Source organism: Solea senegalensis, linkage group LG20, assembly GCF_019176455.1.
Source record: "Solea senegalensis isolate Sse05_10M linkage group LG20, IFAPA_SoseM_1, whole genome shotgun sequence".
Lineage (NCBI taxonomy): Eukaryota > Metazoa > Chordata > Actinopteri > Pleuronectiformes > Soleidae > Solea > Solea senegalensis.
In genome coordinates, this window is record NC_058039.1 from 762005 (window position 1) to 783214 (window position 21210).

Consider the following 21210-nt stretch of genomic DNA (forward strand, 5'->3'; position numbering starts at 1 on the left):
TGAGAAAATAAAGTTTTAGTGACTTCAGTTTTTAGTTAATCAATAATCAGCCAATGCCTATGATTAAATAATGACAAATACCAGCCCAATTAATTAGATGTGGATCACTGCATTAGAAAGTTATTAACATTTTATTTAATTAAATTTAGCTTCTCCGCTCTCCACAATCGTTTTCTTTACTTAATGCAGAACAAAAATCGGACGCTAACATCTTTTCCACAACCTTAGGCTTCTTAAATGAGACACTTCATCATTTAGGGTTCGATAACTCGTCACCTACTTGCTGCGTTAAATCAAGGTGACTTTATTATGACCAGGCAGTGTATTATAAAAAGACGGCAAAAGATTTGATGCATTCACTTGCAGCATCTGAGTTTATTAAAACAAACACGAAAAAACTCTCTGTGCCCACAAAAAAAAGAGAAGGAAAAAAACAAAACGAGAGTCATCCAAGGAAATCCTCACTGTAGACCACTTGGTTCCTCTTGTCCCTGTAGGAGCCTTTAGTGCTGTTCTGCACAGCTGTGAGAGAGAAGAAACGGTGGTGAAGGTTAATACACGCTCTGATGATAAAATAACTATAATAACAATAAGCAGCACTTACCGAGTGAAGCCCACACAGACTTTCCAGTGGCAGCATCAAGCATGGGCTGCTTCCTGGCAATGCTGACTTTAATGTGAACGTCTCCCACTGTGGCTCCGTTCAACTGTGAGACAAAAACAGAGAGAGGTCCACTTCATATACAGAGGAACATTCAGTATGTGGATGCCACACTTTCCCTATTAATGTTAGACATTTTAAAACCGTGAAACTACTTTTCCTCTTTAAAATGGATAGAAATAGCACAGTAATATAGTAAAATAATAACTGCATGAGTGAGAAACCTAAAATATGCGTACTACTAGTGAACAATCATGACTGTGAAATGATCGTCTCGAAACTCCAACTGCAGCTGCATCATCGTTTCACATGTTCTTACATGGCTGTCGGTACCTTGACAGCCCACCAGGGAGCTGTAGAACAACACTTTGGGAAGCGCCATGAGAGAGGAAGATCATATTGAATAATAGTACTAACCTCTGCCACAGCCTGGTCTGCAGACTCCATCTTCTCAAAAGTGATAAATGCACAACTAGAATCAGAAAAAAGGGAAAATTCAACATCTGAGGTGCAAATAATATTCACAATGTGGATGTAAAACCAGCAGCAGACACAGCTTTGTCTAAAGGGTCCATACTTGCGTGGGTTATCCATGGAGAGGTCGATTATATTTCCATGTTGACTGAAGGCAGAGCGCAGGTTGTCCTCAACCAGTCCAGAGCCGTAAACATACACAGTGTTGCCCTTTCTCACTCCTCGCCGCTCTGGGTACGAGTCTGACCCTGAGGACACACATGGCAGCCAAAGACAGAACATGAATGTGTCCCCAGCATGTTGCCTCCACCTCCACCATCACTACAAATCCAGATATCTACATCTTTGACGAAGGATGATGAAAACGGGAAATGGTTACTCACGTCTAAACGGTCCATCTCGGTCTCGCTCTCGCTCCCTGTCTCGCTCTCGCTCTCGATCCCTGTCCCTGCTTCGGTCTCGCTCTCGGTCTCTTTCTCTATCCCTGTCCATTTCTCTGTCTCTCTCCCGCTCCCTGTCCGGCTCTTGGTCACGCTCCCTGTCCGGCTCTCGCTCTCGCTCTCGGTCACGCTCTCTGTCTCTGTCTCTGTCCGTCTCACGGCTGGACGGCGTGGCGCCTGCATCGTCCTCGTCCCGGTATCGGTCACTTGAGCTGACAAAGCTCTCGTACAGAGATTTCCTGTGGGCTCTCTTTCCAGACTAGGAGAGGCACGAGAAGAATAACGTGTTTACAGCTCTCCTTTTCTGTGCTGAACTTCACAGTTCCACTAATATGCTGACGTGAAAACGAGATTAAAGTGGCACTTTATCTTGTTTATCTTTTAGGGAACTGCAATTATGCCACAGCAAAGCTTTTTCCTAAATAAATCATTTTTTCTAAATTTAAAGACGGGTAGCAGCTATATATATATTCTGGTTACTTGAACGCATGCTTGTTATTTATTACCTTTAATGTCTTTCCTGGAATATTTCATCTTAATCGGTTATGTTATGTCACATATAATCTCCACTGTACCTCCGGCTGTTCTTCATCTGTAGAAACACTCCTTTGGAAGGGGAGGAAAGCAGGAATTGGTCCTTTTTCAGGGTCCTGTGACAGATTAAGAGCAAGATTTGAACAAATGGATGATCAAAACAAAGCCAAGAAAAATATATAATAACCAGAATAACAGTGAACCTTTTACACTTGTACTATCTGTAATTTAGCTTCTAATCCACTAAAGAGGCCTCAAATATTTTAATATTTTCACATTATTAAATGCATTACATTCAACATTAAATGATATAGAAGCATTTCTACAGGGTGTGACCCCGCCAATCACCCACAGCACCCCGTGACCCTCATGTAGAGGAAAAAGCCTTAGAAGATGGACGAATAAGCATGTCTATGGTTTTACAATTGTCTACATGTAATTATTAATTACTGTCTGTTTTTGTTATTTATAGATTAATTTTGCATTATAATTATGTTTTTTTATTGCTGGATGATGGAAGATCAAGAAATACTTTTAAGCTCAATTCAACCACCACTAACTAAACAGTTGGAATCTCAACATCTATCTTTTCAATAGTCAGAGATGAACTTTGAATATACGGTACAAGTATTATCCTACCTTGAGTTTTATCTCCAGCATTCGAGAGCGTTTAAAGCCCGAGTTTTTGTTCTCTGACTTGATGGCGCTGATGGCACCTGACTTAACCAGCATCTTTGCTTGCTCGGTTGCTGTTGCTGTGTCAACGACAGGCTGGTCCGTCAATGCTGTGATGAAAATAAGTGTCAAGGAAATAAGAGAACAAGATGTGTGAGCAAGGTTGGTGAATGTTTAGTGTAACAGGTTTTAAAGCAGACACAATTTTTGTGCTAAATAGGGTGACCTTGTTTTTAATTCTTTTCAAATATGCATGTCATGTAAACTAAGCTCTAAGTTTATTAGGTGCACCTACCTGAAAGTAGGGCTGCAACTAACAATTCATTTAATCACCAATAATCTGATCTTTATAATGTTTAATTGTTTTCAATGTTCTCAAATGTCAAAAATGTTCAGTTTGAAAGATTTATTTGTTATCAGAAGATATTCTCATTTAATAAGCTGAAAAATCACAGAGCTTCTTATAATTATTTTAAAAAACACTAAAAACGATTTATTAAAAATCAAAAATAGTTGGCGGTTAATTTAGTGACTGATTAATCATTGGATTAACCCTACCTAAAAGTCTTAACTAAGAGTGTCTAATAGTTAACAGCTGTGTTGATGCTGATATAGAAAGGTGCTGAGTCAAATGCACTTACTCCGTTTCAATCCACTCTGGTTTGTCTGGTTGGTGGAACTCTGCTTCTTCAGGGCATGTAGTGCCTTTTTCTTAATAGACAAATACATACAAAAATCAAAACATCATATCCATCTGATAAAGGTTTGGAGGCTATATTCATAAAAACATCTCTGTGTGTGATTGTATTGGCACTGAGCCAGTGGTGACATAGCATATACTGTGTTCATTATTATTATTTGTGTTCATTTCCAACAGTAGTTATCAGTAAAATTATCAACATTTTTTTAACTTTCTGTTAAGCACTTCCGTTTCATTTTATATGCATTTAAGTTGTTTACCTTTTTCTTTAGTTTTGCAAATTTCTTTTGCAGGGCCTCCTCTTCTTCCGTTAATGAATTGGGAAACACCAACATGATGCTAAATTCTACAACACAGACAGACTCTATTAACAATTTCAAATTATTCTCATATTTAATAAATAATAAAGCTGTCAAATTGAACGTGTCCAGCTCACAAGCTGTTGTCCTCCACCTCTGTCAGCAGCCACTTTTTTGAGCTGAATTTAAATCTGCTACATGGAAGTGTAATCTTCACCTGGTTGTGTGTTGTGTTACCTGCCAAAACCAAGTCCACCAAGAACATGTTAAGTCTGTGAAATTGGCGGTGTTTCTCCTCTGACTTGGTGCAACAACACCAAACCACACCATACGACACCAACAACATCAACACAACACACCCCCTTACCTTTGATATAAAACTACAGGCTACCTCAGCTTTGATAAAGAACTTCAGACTGTGATTAAGAACTTTATACCTTGGAGGACAGCATCACGCTTTTCAGAGTACAGCCTGTCGGAAATTATTATCATTATAATAATAATATTATAATTTTAGCTGTTCGACGCTGCTAGCCCATGTATGCTAAGTAAGTCGCTTACTTCTGCTTTAGAGAGAGTACAAATTACCTGATCACACAAAACGTAAACTACCAGCTTCAAAACAAATACATGGCTTTTTAATTACATTTTAGCCAACTGTTTTAGATTGTAAGTCGTTAATTCACTTACCACACACACACATACACACACGAACGCTGCTGTACGGCGACTTCAACAAAACACCGACGCATAAATATGACGTCGCAGCTGCTGATGACTTTTGGCGTTTTATTTTATGTTTAACATAAAACCCAGAAATGTTATTATGTACTTAATTTATTATCAACATGTATTATATACATGTTTAGGAATTTTCAAACGTAGACATTTTGAAAAAATGTGAAATTCATGTGACTTTCTTTTTTGCACGCAGCTTCCGCTTCTGGAATATGACCATTTCCGGTGCGACAAGTGTTTGCAGACAACTTTAAGCTACTTCCTGTGAGTGGCGACATGGACAGAATAAGTAAGTTGTAGTTTAATAAATGTTAAGCAACCTTCTTCTATATACACACACATAAATAATGAATATGAAAGAGAGGCGTTTTATTTTGCTACTGTTGTATGCCGGTGTTACCTCTGTGTTGGTGATGATGTGGCTAACTGTGAGTAGCCAACTTGCTGTCAATCAGGGCTCCAGTCATTCAGCTTCAAGACTTTTCAACGTCTAACTTATCGGTGGCTTAATTAAAATACAATTAAATTGGTACATCTTTCTGGCTGGAACCCACTTGTTTGGTTGTTCACCAGCTTCGTTTTATCCATTCTTATTCAGTGTATTGTTGTTGTGTGTTTTGTGCAGATGTGGCCCCTGTGGGCCCTATGGACCTGCCACTGTCTCTGCTGGAGATGGGATGCTCTGGCAGGTTTGAGCTCATCACACATCCCCTTCCTGGGCAACCTCTACCTCCACACAGCACGGTCAGTGTGGAGAGTGCACATTTAATGTAGTTTTGTGTAAATATTGGATAAATGTGACTGTCAAACAAGGTTTGTATAATTTAGCTTTGCTGTGTTACAATCAATTATGATTTGATATTATTTAGGTTTGCAATGGTTATTTGATTAATCAATCTAATAACTAAACTAATCGTCTAATATTTTAATAATCAATTTGAGTTTTTAATAGCTAAATGTGACAATGCAAGACATTTGAGAACATCATTAATCAAGTACTAAAATAATTATACTAAACTAATGTCCTTGTCAGTTCTTAAAGTCATGTTCATCACTTATGACAAAACTCACTCGTAGATGTACACACATCTATGAGTCCACTTGTGTTGATGAAATGTATTCTTCCCCTTATATTTTAGTCACTCAGGTTTTAAAGTTGCAGTGAGTAGGATCACTAGAATTTGAGGAACGCTTTAGTTTCATGCCCACACCTAGGTTGTTAACATACTTATGTTTTGTGATGGCTGTGCTCTGTCCTCTGTATACATGATAGGCTATCATGGAGTTATTGCTCTGTAATGCCAAACAAAATCCTGTACGTTTTTATTTATTTTTCTCACATTTTTCTTTAAGTAGATGACTGACTTTAATCACTGGTGGTACAGAAGACATACAGTGGCATGATACTGCTGGCTCATGATGTTGCCTCTCTTAATGAATATCCAACCTTTCCCTTCACAGCTCCCGCATGGGCTTCCTCCCACCAGCCTGAACCTGGAGACAGAAGTTGAAAACCAGTTTTTGCGGGACCCTGTCTGGCTTCCTGTTCACGACACTGACTTTGCCTTCCAGAAGTTTCTCAAGTACATATGCCTGTTGAATGTTGATAATCTTATTATTGCTCACTGAAAAATCTCTAACATCTTAAATGTTAATAAAGACAATGTAAATTTTACATAATCTTTCAAACTATTCCATATTCCATATAAACATTAATTAGAATGTTCACTACACAGAGGACACCACTCAAACAGAACTGCACTTTTTAGTGTTCAGTAATGCAACTAGTTGTTGACAGAGTGTACTTCATTTTAATTAGATAAGATTTTGTACATTACATGTCATTTTGTAATCAGTGAAACAAATTATTTACAATATGCACTAGACAAAAATATAACCTGTTGTCTTTAACAGGGTCACAAAGAGAGAGCCTAATGTTGACTCTTTACTCAACTGCACTCAGTCTCCGCTTCACTCAGGTCTCTCAGTCGTGAGAGATCCAACCACTGGAATGCTGCTGGATTTCAAAGAGGTATCTCACAAACACATTGTTCCTCACTCTCACTATACTGTTACTATTACTCAATTTAATAGTACTACAATTTTAGTATGTTTTTATTTGGGAATCATAATTTCTTCTGAAGCTGAAATAACTGATCAGCAACAGAATATTATTCATTATCTTTTCTTCTTTTTTTTTTACTTTTTACAGCGTCTTAAATGTGGATATTAGTTAGATATATGTTAATAAGCTGCATTTCCTTGGGTTTGTTTAATTCAAAAATGATGAGTAATTTTAATTCTGTTGTGTTTGTAATTTACTTTTAGGTTTTACAGGAGAACACTGGCCTCTCGGCTAAAAACTCACTTTCATTACATCGTCAACCTGGGCCTCCTTCTGAGAGCCTTCGTGGAAGCAACACTAACTACCCCTTCCTTCCTGGTGAGATGGATTCTTTCATAATTTTCTTCAGTAATTTATATATTCCTACTTTTAACAAGCGATGTGCCCATTCATTTTGAGTGTGATTGCTCTATGATAATATCAAAGGTTCTCAGTTCAAAATCATTTACATTTGTTATGATCTTCACAGGAGGAATGGAGGAGCTTACGCTGGAACAAATCAAGAAGAAATCAGAGTTGGAGCAGGACATAGACTTTGAGAATGGTGATTTTTAGATTTAGATTGGCAGTGTGGTAATAACAATATCAATACATTTAATGTTATTGCTGCTGTTTTTGGTAATGTTTTTCATTTGTCCCTCAAAGATTTGCTCAAAATCCCTCCTGGTTTTAAAGCTGGAATAGACTTCTCTGACAAAGGTTAGTTATCAGGTTCTCCTGTTGGAAAACAAATACTACAAGGGTAAAAAAAATGTAATATTATATTTCTTTCTGTCCCTTTTCATATCTGTTTCATCAAGATGCCAAAATAGCAAAGCCTGAAGTGAACCTTATGTCCCTCCTGTCCACATTTGTGGACATTGTTGACTTACAACCTGAGGCGGAGGAAAAGCAGGAAGGCAAAGGAGGTGAAAAGTCTCCTAAACTCCCCAGAACAAATAGTCTTGAAGATCTAGGCATCAAGGTATTTCAGCTTGTTCTTTCATCTAATCGAGTGCTTTTCTACTCCTTAACATTATAATCAGCATAAACATTTATTTTTAATATATCCCTTTGTATTTGAATTCTAATCAGTTTTGATGTGAAATATTTTACTTGTGGTTTACAGTGGTTCTCAATTATTTTCTGTCATGCTCCCCCTAGAAGACAGAATGTTTTCACCCCGAATTGAGATACTATTGAGAACCTGATAATATTTATTTATCTGTATTAACCACTGTATGAGGTGTCCCGCCCTGCCTATCCCCTTCTTCTTTTCCTCCTATAATATAATCACTATCCCTCCTCTGCACATGACCAGACCTTGACTCTTATTTTATTTATAAACTGCTCAACTTGAGCTGTCCCTTGAATATGCTCATTTCTAATCCTGTCCATCCTGGTTTTTCCCAACAACTGGTTAACTTTGCAAATTAATCCTGATTTAAATGCATATTCCTGCCCTTTTTTGTGTGTGACCTAAATTTGCCTCCTGTGTCTTCAGGATGCTGTTTCATCCTCCACTCCCTCAGAGAATGGAAAAGATGAGAAATCAAAGCCAAAAGAGAATCCAGAGAAGAAAAAGAAATGGGCCATCCCTGTCGACGTAGCTTCACCCTGTGATGATTTCTACAAACGCATTCCCAACCCAGCTTTCAAGGTAACTCAATTATCCAGTTAACCTGAAATATAAGAACATGTGTGTCTGTGCTTGTGTGTTCTCCACCTCCTTATTTATTCATTGTCCATCTGTGTTTCTGTGTGATGAATCCTTACATAACATATCACTTCTTGTTGTGGCTGAGCATCATGTGATCTTTTTCTACGCCTTTCTCTGCTCCAGTGGCCGTTTGAGCTGGACACTTTCCAGAAACAAGCGGTGCTGAGGCTGGAGGCCCACGACTCTGTATTTGTCGCTGCGCACACATCAGCTGGCAAAACAGTGGTGGCCGAGTATGCCATCGCTCTCTCGCAGAAACACATGACACGGTGTGTATTCGTTGGTACATGTTCATTTTTGTTTTTCCCTCACTCACTGTGCACGTGGGTGTGAAGGCATGCTGAGCTGAAAAAGGTTAAGCACAGCGATGTGAAGCAGAGTTGGCTGATGAGATGATGTAAACAAGTGTGGGAGCTTAGTGTTTTAAAAAAATGTATAAATGCAGAAACAGGAAAATTAGATTAGTGTCAGATAACATTACATAATCCCTTACTGAAAATAAAAGTTCTGCATTGTTAAACCACTAACCAAACACTTATGGTAAAGGAAATTTCAGAAAATTAACAATTATGTGAATGTTTTATTAGCAACATATTGTTGCCTCAGACTGACACGTGTTGAGGTGGAGATTAGCAGTTGTGCCATATTTTAATAAATCAAGTTCGAACCAATTTGTAATGACAGAATTTGTGGGAAAAAATCCACACGGCGCTCACATTGAAGAAAAAGTGGTGGTTTTTAAAGCTGTTAAAAATGTCTGGTGATTTTTGTCTCAGTTTGGTCTTCAAGAACAGAAATGGGGTAACATTAATTGTATTCTGTGTCCATCTGAAAATACGCTATTATCAGACCCTATTATCAGAGGGAGCATTTATGTGTATTTGTGTGTGGGCGGGGACAAGAAGCATTTATGCTGTCAAATAATGAGTGACGACATTAGAGGTCGTTCTCTGTGCTTTCATACTCCAACCTATTTGCAGTTGTCTTTCTGTACTACCTCAATCTGCTGTTGCCTCCATCTGTCTTGTGTCAACATGAGATTTTGCTATGCTAAGAAACAGAGAGAGAGGCTTGTCCAATGTGTGGAGGCAACTCTAAACCATACACATTAAAGGATGTTGAGCAGGAGAGAATGAATGAATGAATGAATGGCCTCAGATAGCTAGTATAATGACCAGCTTGATTATTAATCACAAGAACTTGGTCACATGATACAAGCAAAAGCAAAATTGTTACAACAAGAAATTCTACACATACTTTTTTCATCTCATACTCTGCAACTCCTGATTGTGTCTTTTGACAGGACCATCTACACATCCCCCATCAAAGCATTGTCCAATCAGAAGTTCAGGGACTTTAAGAACACCTTCGGGGATGTGGGACTCCTGACAGGCGATGTCCAGCTCAGTCCTGAATCTTCATGCCTCATCATGACCACTGAGATCCTCAGGTGCTCAGGGTGACATGTAACAATGGTTTGTGGTCTTATCAAAGGTGGATGAGCTTTAAGACTCTTAACTCCTTCTCTTCTTGCACAGGTCAATGCTTTACAACGGCTCTGAGGTCATCAGAGACTTGGAGTGGGTGATCTTTGACGAGGTTCATTACATCAATGACGCTGAGGTAAGGGACGGTCCCAGCTGATTTTCCCTCAGTTATCTGTTTTAATGTTTGAGGCATGATTAACAGTTTTCTTCCCTCTTTCTTTGTCCTTTTGTTTTCCTTAGAGGGGCGTCGTGTGGGAGGAGGTTTTGATTATGCTTCCTGATCACGTCAGTATCATTCTCCTCAGTGCCACAGTGCCAAACGCTGTGGAGTTTAGCGATTGGATCGGGTAGGTGTCAAACACTCAGTGCATTTCCTTGCACAGTTAAGTCGAGCTACGGTTGTAGCTACACTACAATGTTCGTTAAACTTCTGCTTCTCCTTGTCCCAGTACACAAACGCCAGCTCATAATTTATTTATTGAATGAAGTCTGTCGACCTTTGCTACGCTAGGTAGCAATGGGGAATGGGCATGAGTATTCCATTGTTTGCTTGATTATAAAAAGTCAATGAGTCCCTGTGACGGTTCCTAATATAATTAAAAGGTACAAAACACATATTTTATCAATGATTGCATTTATAAAATCGATAATAAATCCATAACAAAATCAATAATAATGATCAAATATCTGTGGTGCATCTGTTATCACAAGGTGGCAGCAGCAAGCTTTTAGTCAGTAGACTGTGTTTGGAGAAGTGATGAAATTGATGAGGTTCCTTGAGTGCATCTTCTAAGCTCAACATGCTGTAGATCCCTCAAAAGTGATGAACTTTACCAGGGTCTTTGAATGCATCCTGTTAACTGCTCCCATTAGCTCAACACACAGTGAGGCCAGCATTACTTTCACCAGCTCTCATGTGCTGTAGTTTAGAATATTCAAATATTAAACTAATAATACCATTGAATATTTGAAGAACATTTTTGCTAGAAAGGTATATACTACTACTACTACTACTACTACTTTGGTTGACCTATATTGTCACAGAGCAAAACAACCGTAACTGCAGCTTGTGTGCCACTCTCACATACTTTAGAATATTCAATTCTTTGAGCTAACAGATCATAAACCAGGTCTCCTCATCAGCCCAAAAATGTACCAGCCTGTTTTTCTTGCTGGTGTCTCTGTGGTAGTCCAACTTTGAGAAATTCGATTTAGTACAATATCAGCCGGACAGATATGTTACAGCATATTTTTTCTAATGTCATGTAAACGTCCTAAATGAAATTAGCTGAAATTGTCATTATTAAAGAACAGTTTGTGAAGCAACAATAAAGAGTACAATCCATTCTGAAGCTGACTGAAAAAAATCAGACCCAAGTTTATATCAAATGAAAAATTGTTATTCTTATAACAGTTATCTTTCTCCCCTCTCAAACTCTGATTTCCAGTCGCATCAAGAAGAGGCATATTTATGTGATCAGCACAATGAAGAGGCCTGTGCCTTTGGAGCATTATCTGTTCACTGGAAACAGCACCAAGACCCAGAAAGAGATGTTTCTGCTTGTGGATGCTACAGGCAACTTCCTCACGAAAGGGTGCAGGCAGCTCTTTTTCCTGTTCCCAGCTGTTCAGTTCTCCCATAGATGGTTGATATTGATATTGATATTTTAGTCACAGACAAAGACAGTGAAGATTAAGGGAGTGTGTGTGTGTGTGTGTGTGTTTGTCACTCAGGTACTATGCAGCCGTTGATGCCAAAAAGGAGCGGACCAGCAAACACGCACAATCCTTTGGCACAAGAAATACTTCTCAAAACACTTCAGCCAGTCAGGTATTATCTTTCTTGTCCTTTTAGTCCCCTCGACCACTTTTTTTTCCTCCCAAACAACTTTCTTATGAATCTCTTCTTCTCTGCTTTTTCTCTCCAGGACCGAACAGTGTGGCTCACCCTCCTGCACTTCCTGTCCCAGCGACAGCAGACCCCGGTAGTGGCGTTCACCTTCTCGCGAACACGCTGTGATGACAATGCCCGCTCCCTGGACTCCATGGATCTGACCACGTCCATAGAGAAGGCAGAGATCCACTCTTTCTTCCAGAAGAGCCTGAGTCGCCTCCGGGGAGGAGATAGACAGCTGCCTCAGGTAACGAGGAGTCTCTTCTTAGGCTTTTATTATGATATAATGATATCATTGTAGGTTTTGACATAGCACCTTCATAAGACTGACATTATTTAGCAGAGTTAAAGCTGCAGTGTGTGGATGTTATTAACGCTCTAACCTGTTCGTAGTGTATTGTTGCTGTTGCCTTGCTCTGTGTGCATTTACACCCTACAGTTTTTGAGTATTATTCACAGTTATGACATTGAAAGTTTGCTCACTATGTGAGTACAAAAAATATCTCATGTTACAACTCTAAATAAACATATAGATCTTGATCATGAGGGATCTGTTGAAGAGGGGAATAGCAGTTCATCACAGCGGAATCCTGCCAATACTAAAGGAGGTCATTGAGATGCTCTTCTCAAGAGGGCTTGTAAAAGTGAGTTGAACCTGCCAAACTCCTACTTCAAGCTTCATTCTGCAAATACGCTTTGTCCCAGACATGGATAAAACATTCTTCTGCATCTTCTCCTCATTTCTCCAGGTGCTGTTTGCCACAGAGACATTTGCGATGGGAGTGAACATGCCTGCCAGGACTGTGGTGTTCGACAGCATCAGGAAACACGACGGGACCGGCTTTAGGAATTTGCTGCCAGGTTTGGTTCACTATCTCTTTCTGAACCTGAACCATAGCTTTTTAATTTAAATTAATCTAAGAATTGTGTAAATCTTCATGTTTCAGGCGAATATATTCAGATGGCGGGCAGAGCAGGGAGGAGAGGACTGGACGCCACAGGCACCGTCATTATCCTGTGTAAAGCCGGCGTTCATGAGATGGCAGATCTGCATGTCATGATGCTGGTGAGCTCCAACTGCATAATATGACATCCTCTCATATGACACTTATTTACTGTGTTTCAAGGAAGTTGTTCGAGTGAGTTATTATCACCCGCTCTGCCTCTGTTGCATTTTGTGGAAACATTTCAGTTTAAATGTGTCACTCAACAGAGGCAATGAGTTCTTGGCCTTGTATAAGAGGCAGTGTCTTCACTTTTCAGCCAAGGTAAAGATATTTTGTATGTTTGCCATGATATTATAAGTCCATCAATGTTTTTGTTGCTCATTTTTTACACTTTGATTAATCAATGAATCCGTTAAAAATCAATGATTAATCCATTATCTATTGATTGCTACGATTTTCTGGTTTCTATGCCCGATTTTGAGGTTTAGGAAACATTTTTCAACATTCTTTGACACTTTGTGGCTCAAACAACTAATTGATTAATCTAGAAAATAATCGACAGATTGATGAAAAATAGTTATTTGCAGCCCTAATCCAACGTGTCAGTGGATTTTTCAATCCTAATTAAGTACACTCATGTTTTATCAGTGTTTACAGAGCCACATCCAGGCTGGGGACATAATGGGGAAATAATGCGAGACGAACTAAATCATAATTGGATTTGGTCTGTGCATGTTTTGTTTTTAAATGAGTAAAAACAGGATATCACCAGTCTCATCTATTAACTCTCACTTGCTGGACTAAAGCTGGTCACCCATTGAAGAGAAGGGGTCTGACACATGTTGTTCAAGGTTTCTCTATCAAGGTTAAATTCTGCATTCTGGAAACAAGAAGATAATATAGATAATAGTCTCAGGATCCAGGGAAAAGGTAAATTAATGGCAACTTAACAACAAATGATTTGCTTCTTCTCCTTTCTATGTCTCAGGGTAAACCCACTATCCTCCAGTCTCAATTCAGACTGACCTACACTATGATCCTCAACCTGCTGCGAGTCGAAGCCCTCCGTGTGACCGACATGATGAGGAGGAGCTTCTCCGAATGCCACAGAGACACGCAGGTAAATGTAACACCAGCAGAACATGAACAGGTTTGATTACTTCATACAACAGGCATACAACAGTTACATAAGTAGGAAAAAGTTACTCAAATTAGAAAATAAAAAGCAAGATTTTTTCCTCCTTCTCTTCTCTGTATCATAAACAACAAACGACTGCTTCTGTGTTCTTTCCTCATCCAGAGTCAAGAGACACGGATCAGTCAGCTGAAGCAGACTCTGTCCTCTCTGCCCCCTCTGGACACGGAGGGCCAGCTGTCCGACCTGACGTCGTACTACCACACAGTGACGGAACTCCGAACCACCACCGAAGCCCTCCAAGTACACGGACGCTCAAACAATAAAGCACATACTGCCATATACACTTTGATCTGCTTTAAAAAAAACAACATTGTCATTTCATGTGATTTCAGCGCGCTATGCTGGAGTCGGTGAACGGGCTGAAAGCTCTGTCTGTGGGTCGAGTTGTGGTGGTTAACAACAAGCAGCATCTCAACGCCCTCGGAGTTATCCTACAGGTGTGTGTCACCGTCTTCAGTTTGTTTTTAATCTGCTGCTAAAGCTGCAGTACGCAGGATCACTGGAACAATAGTTGATTGTGGGGTTTTATCCGCAGGTCGTAAAAAATCTAACTTATTTTGAGAATGCTGTTGTCTGTCCTCTGTCCTCATTAATTACAATAAAATCACAGTATAGTTTTCAGCATTCACTGGGCAAACGGCAATCGAGGTAAACAAGTCTACTGTAACCAGCTGAAGTCAATTAGTCTCTTTGACTATAAAAAAAATGGACGTAGCCTTATGGTTTAAAATGCAAAGCCTAAGAATTAAAAGAGAAGTAGCATGTAGCCACCAGGGGGCGACTGCACTGGCTGCAAAAAATAAACCATTTAAATGGAAGTCTATGAGAAAATGAGCTTCTACTCTCTCACTTGATTTATAAACATTTTCCTGAGGAATTGTCAAAATAGTTGAGGGTTCATTTGGTAATCTAGTTCCATTTAGCTTACTGAGGTCTATCACTCTCACACTGTCCTGTCTTAAATGAACTGAACAGTTCAGTAACACCTGTGTTAGAATGGCAGCTGTGCAAAGGGCCCACTGTGTGTGTGTGTGTTTTGACTCATCCGTCTTGTCTCCGGCCTCAGGTGTCCAGTGACTCAGTGAATCGCGCCTTCACAACTCTGATCATCTGTGAGAAAGGCAATGAGGAAGGAGAAGGAAAAGCCAGCAACACCTCTTTGCCTCACCTCTACAACACAGCTCTGTTTGTACCTGAAGGTTGGTTAATGGACCGCTAGAAGCCAGATTTAACGATTTAAAAATTTATTTTTTTTCCAGGTTTTAAAAGACAAGCCTAGGATGTAGGATGAAAGTAGAGGGCAACTCCACTGGTTGCAAAAAAGAGATTCTACTTCTATTTTTCTGAGGAGTTAATGGTCTCAATCACTAGTTTCAAGTCGTTTTCAACAGAAAAGTATGTCAATGATTTGTAAACGAAGTTCCCATTTAGAGGAAAAGAGATGATAAAGCTTGGCTCAGATGAGTCGACTCATCCAATATGTTCTTGGTTGCAGGTCATGTTCTCATAGTTTTCATTCCAAGGACCACCTGAGAAAATATTGAGCAGTGACACCATTATCATCAAGGTTTAAATACAGTCGTGTAAATATACTGAACAACGTCACAGACAGACTTTTCACTTCACAGGTGGCAGATTTTCCCTCTCATCATCCTCCTCTTCCTCACATAAACTTCACACACTGATATAGTGACATTAGATTAAGATGGAGCGAGAGATAAAGTGAGTCTAATTATTATTATTTAATAGTGCTGTCAGTGTTAATGCATTCATTTTGGCGATTAATTAAAATAATTTAACATGTAAAAATTAACGCTGTTTGTTTACTTCCGTAGTCCTTTGCTTTGCTTTCTCCTCCGAAAAGTAAAAGAATAAATACATCTAAAAAAAAAGATGAGACAACATTAAAGCGAACAGTGAAAACAATCACACCATATACAACCAGGAGTAAGGAGTCATTGACAGAATGAAATTTCACTGAAGCCACCCACAATTATGAATATTAGTGATTTTTCTGTCTGTTTGAAAAGGTCCTTGCAGCCACACAGTCCAGAAGCTGAAGTTTCAGGACATTTCAGGCATCACAGTGAAAACCCTCAAAGTGATTCCTGACAGGATCATTGACAACTACAACAAGAGGCAACAACCGCGGTTCAGGTGCGTCTTCCGCTGCTCCACGCTGCCACATTTCAACACATTTCTGAAGACATCTTTCTCTCCGTCTTCATCCCTCCATTTTGTTCTCTTAGACTTGACCCTCCGGGCCAAGCTATCTCCACGGCGACCCAGGAGCTCCTGCGATTGGCTGAGGCCAACCCGGGGGGAATAGCGGCCCTCGACCCCGTGAACGACCTCCAGCTGAAGGGCGTGGATGTGGTGGAGAACTCCATGAGACTACGTGTGCTGCGGGAGAGTCTCAAAGAGTTCAACTGCACCCACTCGCCCATGTTCGCAGAGCAGGTGTGTGTCTGTCTTATCCCCACTGTCCAGTGAGTTCCCACAATGCTGATTAAGTTCATCAGCTCCACATGACTCTCTGGGTATTTCTGAGTAACTGCTCACAGGAAGTGATTCATTTTATGTCGAGATAGACGGAGGCAACAGCAAAACTGCACAAAGAAAAGTTTCTGCTCAAAAACAAGCCGGTCATAAATCTGCACTGCCGCTGTATTCACACACCCGCTCCCTCAGTCAGGTCAGAGCTTGTTTCCATATCAATCATGACACTTTATCGTTTCTGTTCTCAAAGATCAGAGGTAGAATAAGAATAATGATAATAATAATAACAACATTGCAACAAAAATCATCAACTTTGCAAACTGCAGCTTTAACTCTTTGAAGATTGATTTATTTATCTTGTCTGAAATATGCAGATTACTGATGAGGCAATTGTGTGGCATTGACATGTCATCTATGCAGCTGATTCATTTTATAACCTGGCCTGCACTCATCCTCTTCCTTTTCCTTTGGGTCTCCGTTTCCTCGTATCCTTCAATCGTTCCTCCTCCACTTTCACAATAATAAACATCAGTGTGTGAGAGCAGAATCCTCTCAGAGACGCTGTGTTGTGTTTGCTGTCCTGTGTTTGCTGCAGCTGATCATTATCTCTCTCCTCACACACAAACTCATTGTAAGATGAGCATCACTGTCTCATTTTCCCACTTGTTTGTGTCTCTGTGCATCACAGAAGCAAAGTGATGGTTGATGCTCGACACTTTGAGCTGTTAGTTAACAGTGATTGACCTCAGTTGGTTTATGTAATAATTTGACCAAGACATTCCTGTGTCCTGACAATGAGAGGACAATAGGAGGTCAAGCGCTTCAGCGCTGCTGTTTGTACTCGGGTTGATCACAGTGTCCGTGTGTCTGGTTTCAGTTTGCTCGGGTTACGGAGAGGATGAGCGTGCAGGAGGAGCTGGACAGGCTGCTGTTCCTGGTGTCGGATCAGTCTCTGTCTCTGTTGCCTGAATATCACCAGAGGATCAAGGTTTGCAATCGGATCAGACAACACACTCCCTGTCTTCCCTTCTTTTCTCTGTCAGGACATTTTTAGTCAAAGTAGATCAACAGAACTGACTGTGAAATGATTCTGTTACAGCAGATTTGGACATCAGAACACACGAGAATAAAATGATAGAATACTAAATATGTACAAAATTACAACTACATATGAGAAATTATGAAGTGGATTTAGCAGAGGGTTCTGAGTTCTATCTGTCAGACAGAGATGAATTATTATTGTAATGGCCTGTGGCAGGAAAAATTCTTTGTCATGCTGTAACAGTGTGTTGGAGAAGGTTCTGGTGGTCAGGATTATCCACTGTCCTCCACTGTCCTCCACTGTCGTGCGTCTTTGATTGACCGCTTACAGAAATAGTATTAAAAACCAGGAAGTGACCGTTCATTTAGTGAATTCAGAGGAATTTACTGCTTCCAAGAACATTTGTCCAGAATTTATATTTTATTAAATAAAATTGTACTTTTAACTTAACAGTGCAGTGTGTAAAGTTTTGGGGAAATGGTTTTCCTTTAGCAGAAACTGAAGTTTTAATTAATTTAACTTAATTTTAATTTAGCCTTTTACATTTATATTAAGATCCGGGGTCAGCTCTCAGGAAGTCACCATTTGGACAAACTAAATGTGTGTTGAGTTTGCTAAAATGAGATGCCAACGGAAAGCTACTCACTGAACACACTCTGAGGGGAGCGGTGAGGTGGAGGACATTACTACTATTTATGTGTAATAATACAACACATACATTAAACACACTGTACCTTTTCAAATGCATGTTGAGTATTTCTTTGATTTGTACTTTAGCAGCTGCACTGGTAGACTTCTGGATGGATTCTAGGAAGTAGGAAGGAATTAGCAGTTAGCCACCAGGGGGCAGCTGGTTGCAAAAAGAGCTTCTGCTTCTCACGTGATTGATAACATTTTCCTGAGGAGTTCATGGTCTCATTCACGAGTTTCAGCACGTCAATAGAACACGATGTTAACGCTGTAAATGAGAAAAATAAACATTAAATCACGGCGCCCATGAGTGAACAGCTGTGTGATTGACAGCTTGTACCATTGAATCTGTGCAAACCTTCATGAGTTGTCTGTGGTTTCCTCAGGTCCTCGAGTCCCTGCAGTACATCGACAGCAGCGGCGCGGTGCAGCTGAAAGGCCGCGTCGCCTGTCAGATCAGCAGCCACGAGCTGCTGCTGACCGAGCTGCTGTTCGAGAACGTCCTGAGTCCACTGGCGCCCGAAGAGAGCGCCGCCCTGCTGTCCTGTTTGGTGTTCACACAGAACACGCAGGTGGAACCGCACATTACTAACACGCTGCAGGAGGTGAGGAGGGAGGGGCCATTTTGTGTTTTCACTTGAATCACACGACAAACACTAAAATTAAAGCTGCACTGTGTAACTTTTGCTAATGCTAATGTGACGTTATTTGTATGCGGCGTTCATCGTATGAAAACAGGCTCTGTCAGACCTGACTGAGGGGAGCGTTTGTGTATACAGCAGCAGCGCTCGGGTGGGCGGGGACAAGACAACTGGGTTTTTTGAGCAGTAGAATTCACATCTGAAACTCTTAGTGGGTGTGTCATACTCTGAACTCTTTACAGCCGCATTGCTTTACTAGTGCAATGTTGCTGAGGCTAACTCCACCTATTGCATGACTTTGAAAATGCCAATACTTGGGCTGAGAGCTTACTGCACTCAGTGCAGGGGGCGTGGTCTGGTAGTGAAACCTGACAGAGAAAGATGAAGAAGCTACAACTCCTTCTTTTATGAAAGGGGGAGGAGTCTTGGACAACAACCCTTGTGCTGATTGTGTGTGTGGATTAAAACATTTGAATGAAGTAGCTGGTGTTTGACCAGAGAGTCGGTAGATGCATATATCATTTATAATTATAATTTCATGAATAATTTATCATTTATAACTGAACCTGGATCAACAAAGAACATTCACTGAATACACACATTCACTGATTTATACCTGAAATAAGTGCTTTATGGGTTTAGTTACACTTTAATTAGAATTGTATGAACTTATTTTACAATGGTTTTAATGTAGCAGTCATTTATTTCTATTTCAAAGTTACACACTGCAGCTTTAGAATGGCCAGTGAACATGATGTATGCTGTTCAGAGCCACACACACACTCTCACTCTCACTCTGTATTTCATTGTGCACAGTTGATGTATAACATCCTGTTCCTGTAGAAAGGACAAGGGCACTTTGCCAAACTCACCCCAGTCTCAGACTCACTTAATAATTCACTGGTGCTCTGTCTGAGTCTGTGTCTCTGCTGGGGAAATGTCCTGTTGTGCACTAACACTCACTCTCTCACACTGTATGAATATGACTTCATTATGTCATTAACCTTGTTCTTTCTCTCCCTAGTGTGTCTTTCTTGCAGTTTGCAGGATCCTGATAATTATATATTTATCAAATATCTCTGCTGCTGCTTATATAAATGACATCATAGATGTAAAAACATGTCATCACTGACTCAGACAGTTACCTGAGATCATGTAAACATTATGATTTGGCTCTGTACAAATTGAATTGAATTGAATTCTAAAAATTAAACCTTTCTTCTTTCTAACGTCTCTCTCTCTTTGTTTTTCAGGGCATTGATCGGGTGCTGTCAGTGGCCCAGCGAATCGGAGAGCTGCAGAGGAATTGTGGGATAGCGCAGACGGCTGAGGAGTTTGTCGGCCAGTTCAAGTTTGGTCTGACGGAGGTTGTGTACTGCTGGGCCAGAGGCATGGTGAGCTTTTAACCCCATTGGTTTACTTGATTTAGGCTATATATGAGCTCATTTAGTCTCTTCTGTAGTGAAATTAACATAATATTTTATATAAATCTTCATTGTACAAAATCAATAAACATTAAAACATTATTGCTGCAGAGAGCTCCATGGTAAATGTCCAGGAGGGAGCAGCTTATTTTGTGCACCTGGTATCATCATGCTTCTGTAAATTTCATCACTAATTTAATATTTAATATTATGAGACGCTGAAAACAGTGTCAACTTTAAAACCATTAGAGCACTATTACACGCAGCAGCAGCAGCAGAGAATGTTCATCTTCTGCATCGGTTTACATGTTTGTCGTTTCTCACTGACCTCCTGACACCACACGTCCTCCCTCTCTGCTCCTTGCTGCAGCCGTTTGCAGAAATCGCCCTGCTCACAGACGTGCAGGAGGGCACGGTGGTCCGCTGCATCCAGCGCCTGGACGAGGTCCTGAAGGAGGTGCGACAGGCCGCACGCATCGTGGGGGACTCCGTCCTGGGAAGCAAGATGGAGAAGGCGTCCCTGGCCGTCCGCAGGGACATCGTCTTCACCGCCTCCCTTTACACCCACTGAGGGTGAACATGTGCACGTATGTTGCATATGTGTGAATAAAGTACTGTATGTGCCTACAAAACATGCTGATGTTTACATGACAAATGTCTGACCAGAACAAAGAGGAATGATTTTAAACAACAGACCAAGGAATGAACTTCAAATCTGCATTGTAATTTATTGTACAGAAATAAAACCTGTAACAAAACAACATCATTATTATTCTCTTTTTTCCTGCTTCATTTGATTGAAGATTATATTTTGTCTGTGTTGTCAACATGATTAATGGATATCAGACTGTGTTTTATTGTCAGGTACAGCTTACACATAACGAGGAGTTTGTTCTGGTTGTTGGTGCAGAACGAGAGCAAGAAAATGAAGAATATAAATGCAACTGTTTACAAAGGAGAAATGTGAGTATAAACAAGAATCTGTGCAACATACACTCTGAAGTTTGTTATCACTGGAGAAAGAATGAAGTGGTGAAATGAGT

The 21210-nt window shown here is 40.1% G+C and overlaps 2 protein-coding genes across 4 annotated transcripts; one reads left to right on the top strand and one right to left on the bottom strand.

Moving 5' to 3' along the window:
• Nucleotides 1-346: 346 nt before the first annotated feature.
• Nucleotides 347-4548, bottom strand: nelfe (negative elongation factor complex member E). Of its 3 annotated transcripts, none has more exons than XM_044052881.1 (11): nucleotides 4474-4548; nucleotides 3938-4020; nucleotides 3745-3830; nucleotides 3426-3495; nucleotides 2749-2894; nucleotides 2151-2225; nucleotides 1519-1834; nucleotides 1239-1383; nucleotides 1079-1133; nucleotides 605-707; nucleotides 347-522 (listed from the first exon to the last, which is right to left on the bottom strand). In XM_044052881.1, exons 3-11 carry the CDS (start codon nucleotides 3817-3819, stop codon nucleotides 446-448), a joined length of 1062 nt encoding a protein of 353 aa, XP_043908816.1. In that variant the 5' UTR covers nucleotides 3820-3830; nucleotides 3938-4020; nucleotides 4474-4548; the 3' UTR covers nucleotides 347-445. The 3 variants fall into 3 exon arrangements, with proteins under 3 accessions (XP_043908816.1, XP_043908815.1, XP_043908814.1); XM_044052880.1 differs by having other exon boundaries at nucleotides 3921-4020; XM_044052879.1 differs by lacking the exon at nucleotides 3938-4020 and having other exon boundaries at nucleotides 4474-4541.
• A 203-nt stretch (nucleotides 4549-4751) lies between these two features.
• Nucleotides 4752-20928, top strand: skiv2l (SKI2 homolog, superkiller viralicidic activity 2-like). The gene is made up of 29 exons (XM_044053082.1): nucleotides 4752-4810; nucleotides 5147-5265; nucleotides 5983-6104; nucleotides 6436-6553; nucleotides 6850-6964; nucleotides 7116-7190; nucleotides 7292-7345; nucleotides 7447-7610; nucleotides 8130-8285; nucleotides 8469-8614; nucleotides 9649-9795; nucleotides 9884-9968; nucleotides 10073-10179; nucleotides 11281-11427; nucleotides 11567-11663; nucleotides 11761-11973; nucleotides 12260-12370; nucleotides 12476-12587; nucleotides 12674-12792; nucleotides 13662-13793; nucleotides 13974-14111; nucleotides 14204-14308; nucleotides 14938-15070; nucleotides 15902-16028; nucleotides 16121-16331; nucleotides 17248-17358; nucleotides 18489-18707; nucleotides 19997-20137; nucleotides 20538-20928. Exons 1-29 carry the CDS (start codon nucleotides 4798-4800, stop codon nucleotides 20736-20738), a joined length of 3738 nt encoding a protein of 1245 aa, XP_043909017.1. The 5' UTR covers nucleotides 4752-4797; the 3' UTR covers nucleotides 20739-20928.
• The last annotated feature ends 282 nt before the right edge of the window (nucleotides 20929-21210 follow it).

What these genes read in the sequence shown, in the direction of transcription:
- nelfe (XM_044052879.1), bottom strand. An exon ending in TGCTGGAGATAAAACTCAAG is followed by an intron (nt 2,226 to 2,748) that starts GTAGGATAATAC and finishes AATCTGTCACAG; the next exon opens with GACCCTGAAAAAGGACCAAT. An exon ending in CAGATGAAGAACAGCCGGAG is followed by an intron (nt 1,835 to 2,150) that starts GTACAGTGGAGA and finishes TGCCTCTCCTAG; the next exon opens with TCTGGAAAGAGAGCCCACAG.
- skiv2l (XM_044053082.1), top strand. An exon ending in GAGTTTAGCGATTGGATCGG is followed by an intron (nt 10,180 to 11,280) that starts GTAGGTGTCAAA and finishes TCTGATTTCCAG; the next exon opens with TCGCATCAAGAAGAGGCATA. An exon ending in TTACTAACACGCTGCAGGAG is followed by an intron (nt 18,708 to 19,996) that starts GTGAGGAGGGAG and finishes TTTGTTTTTCAG; the next exon opens with GGCATTGATCGGGTGCTGTC.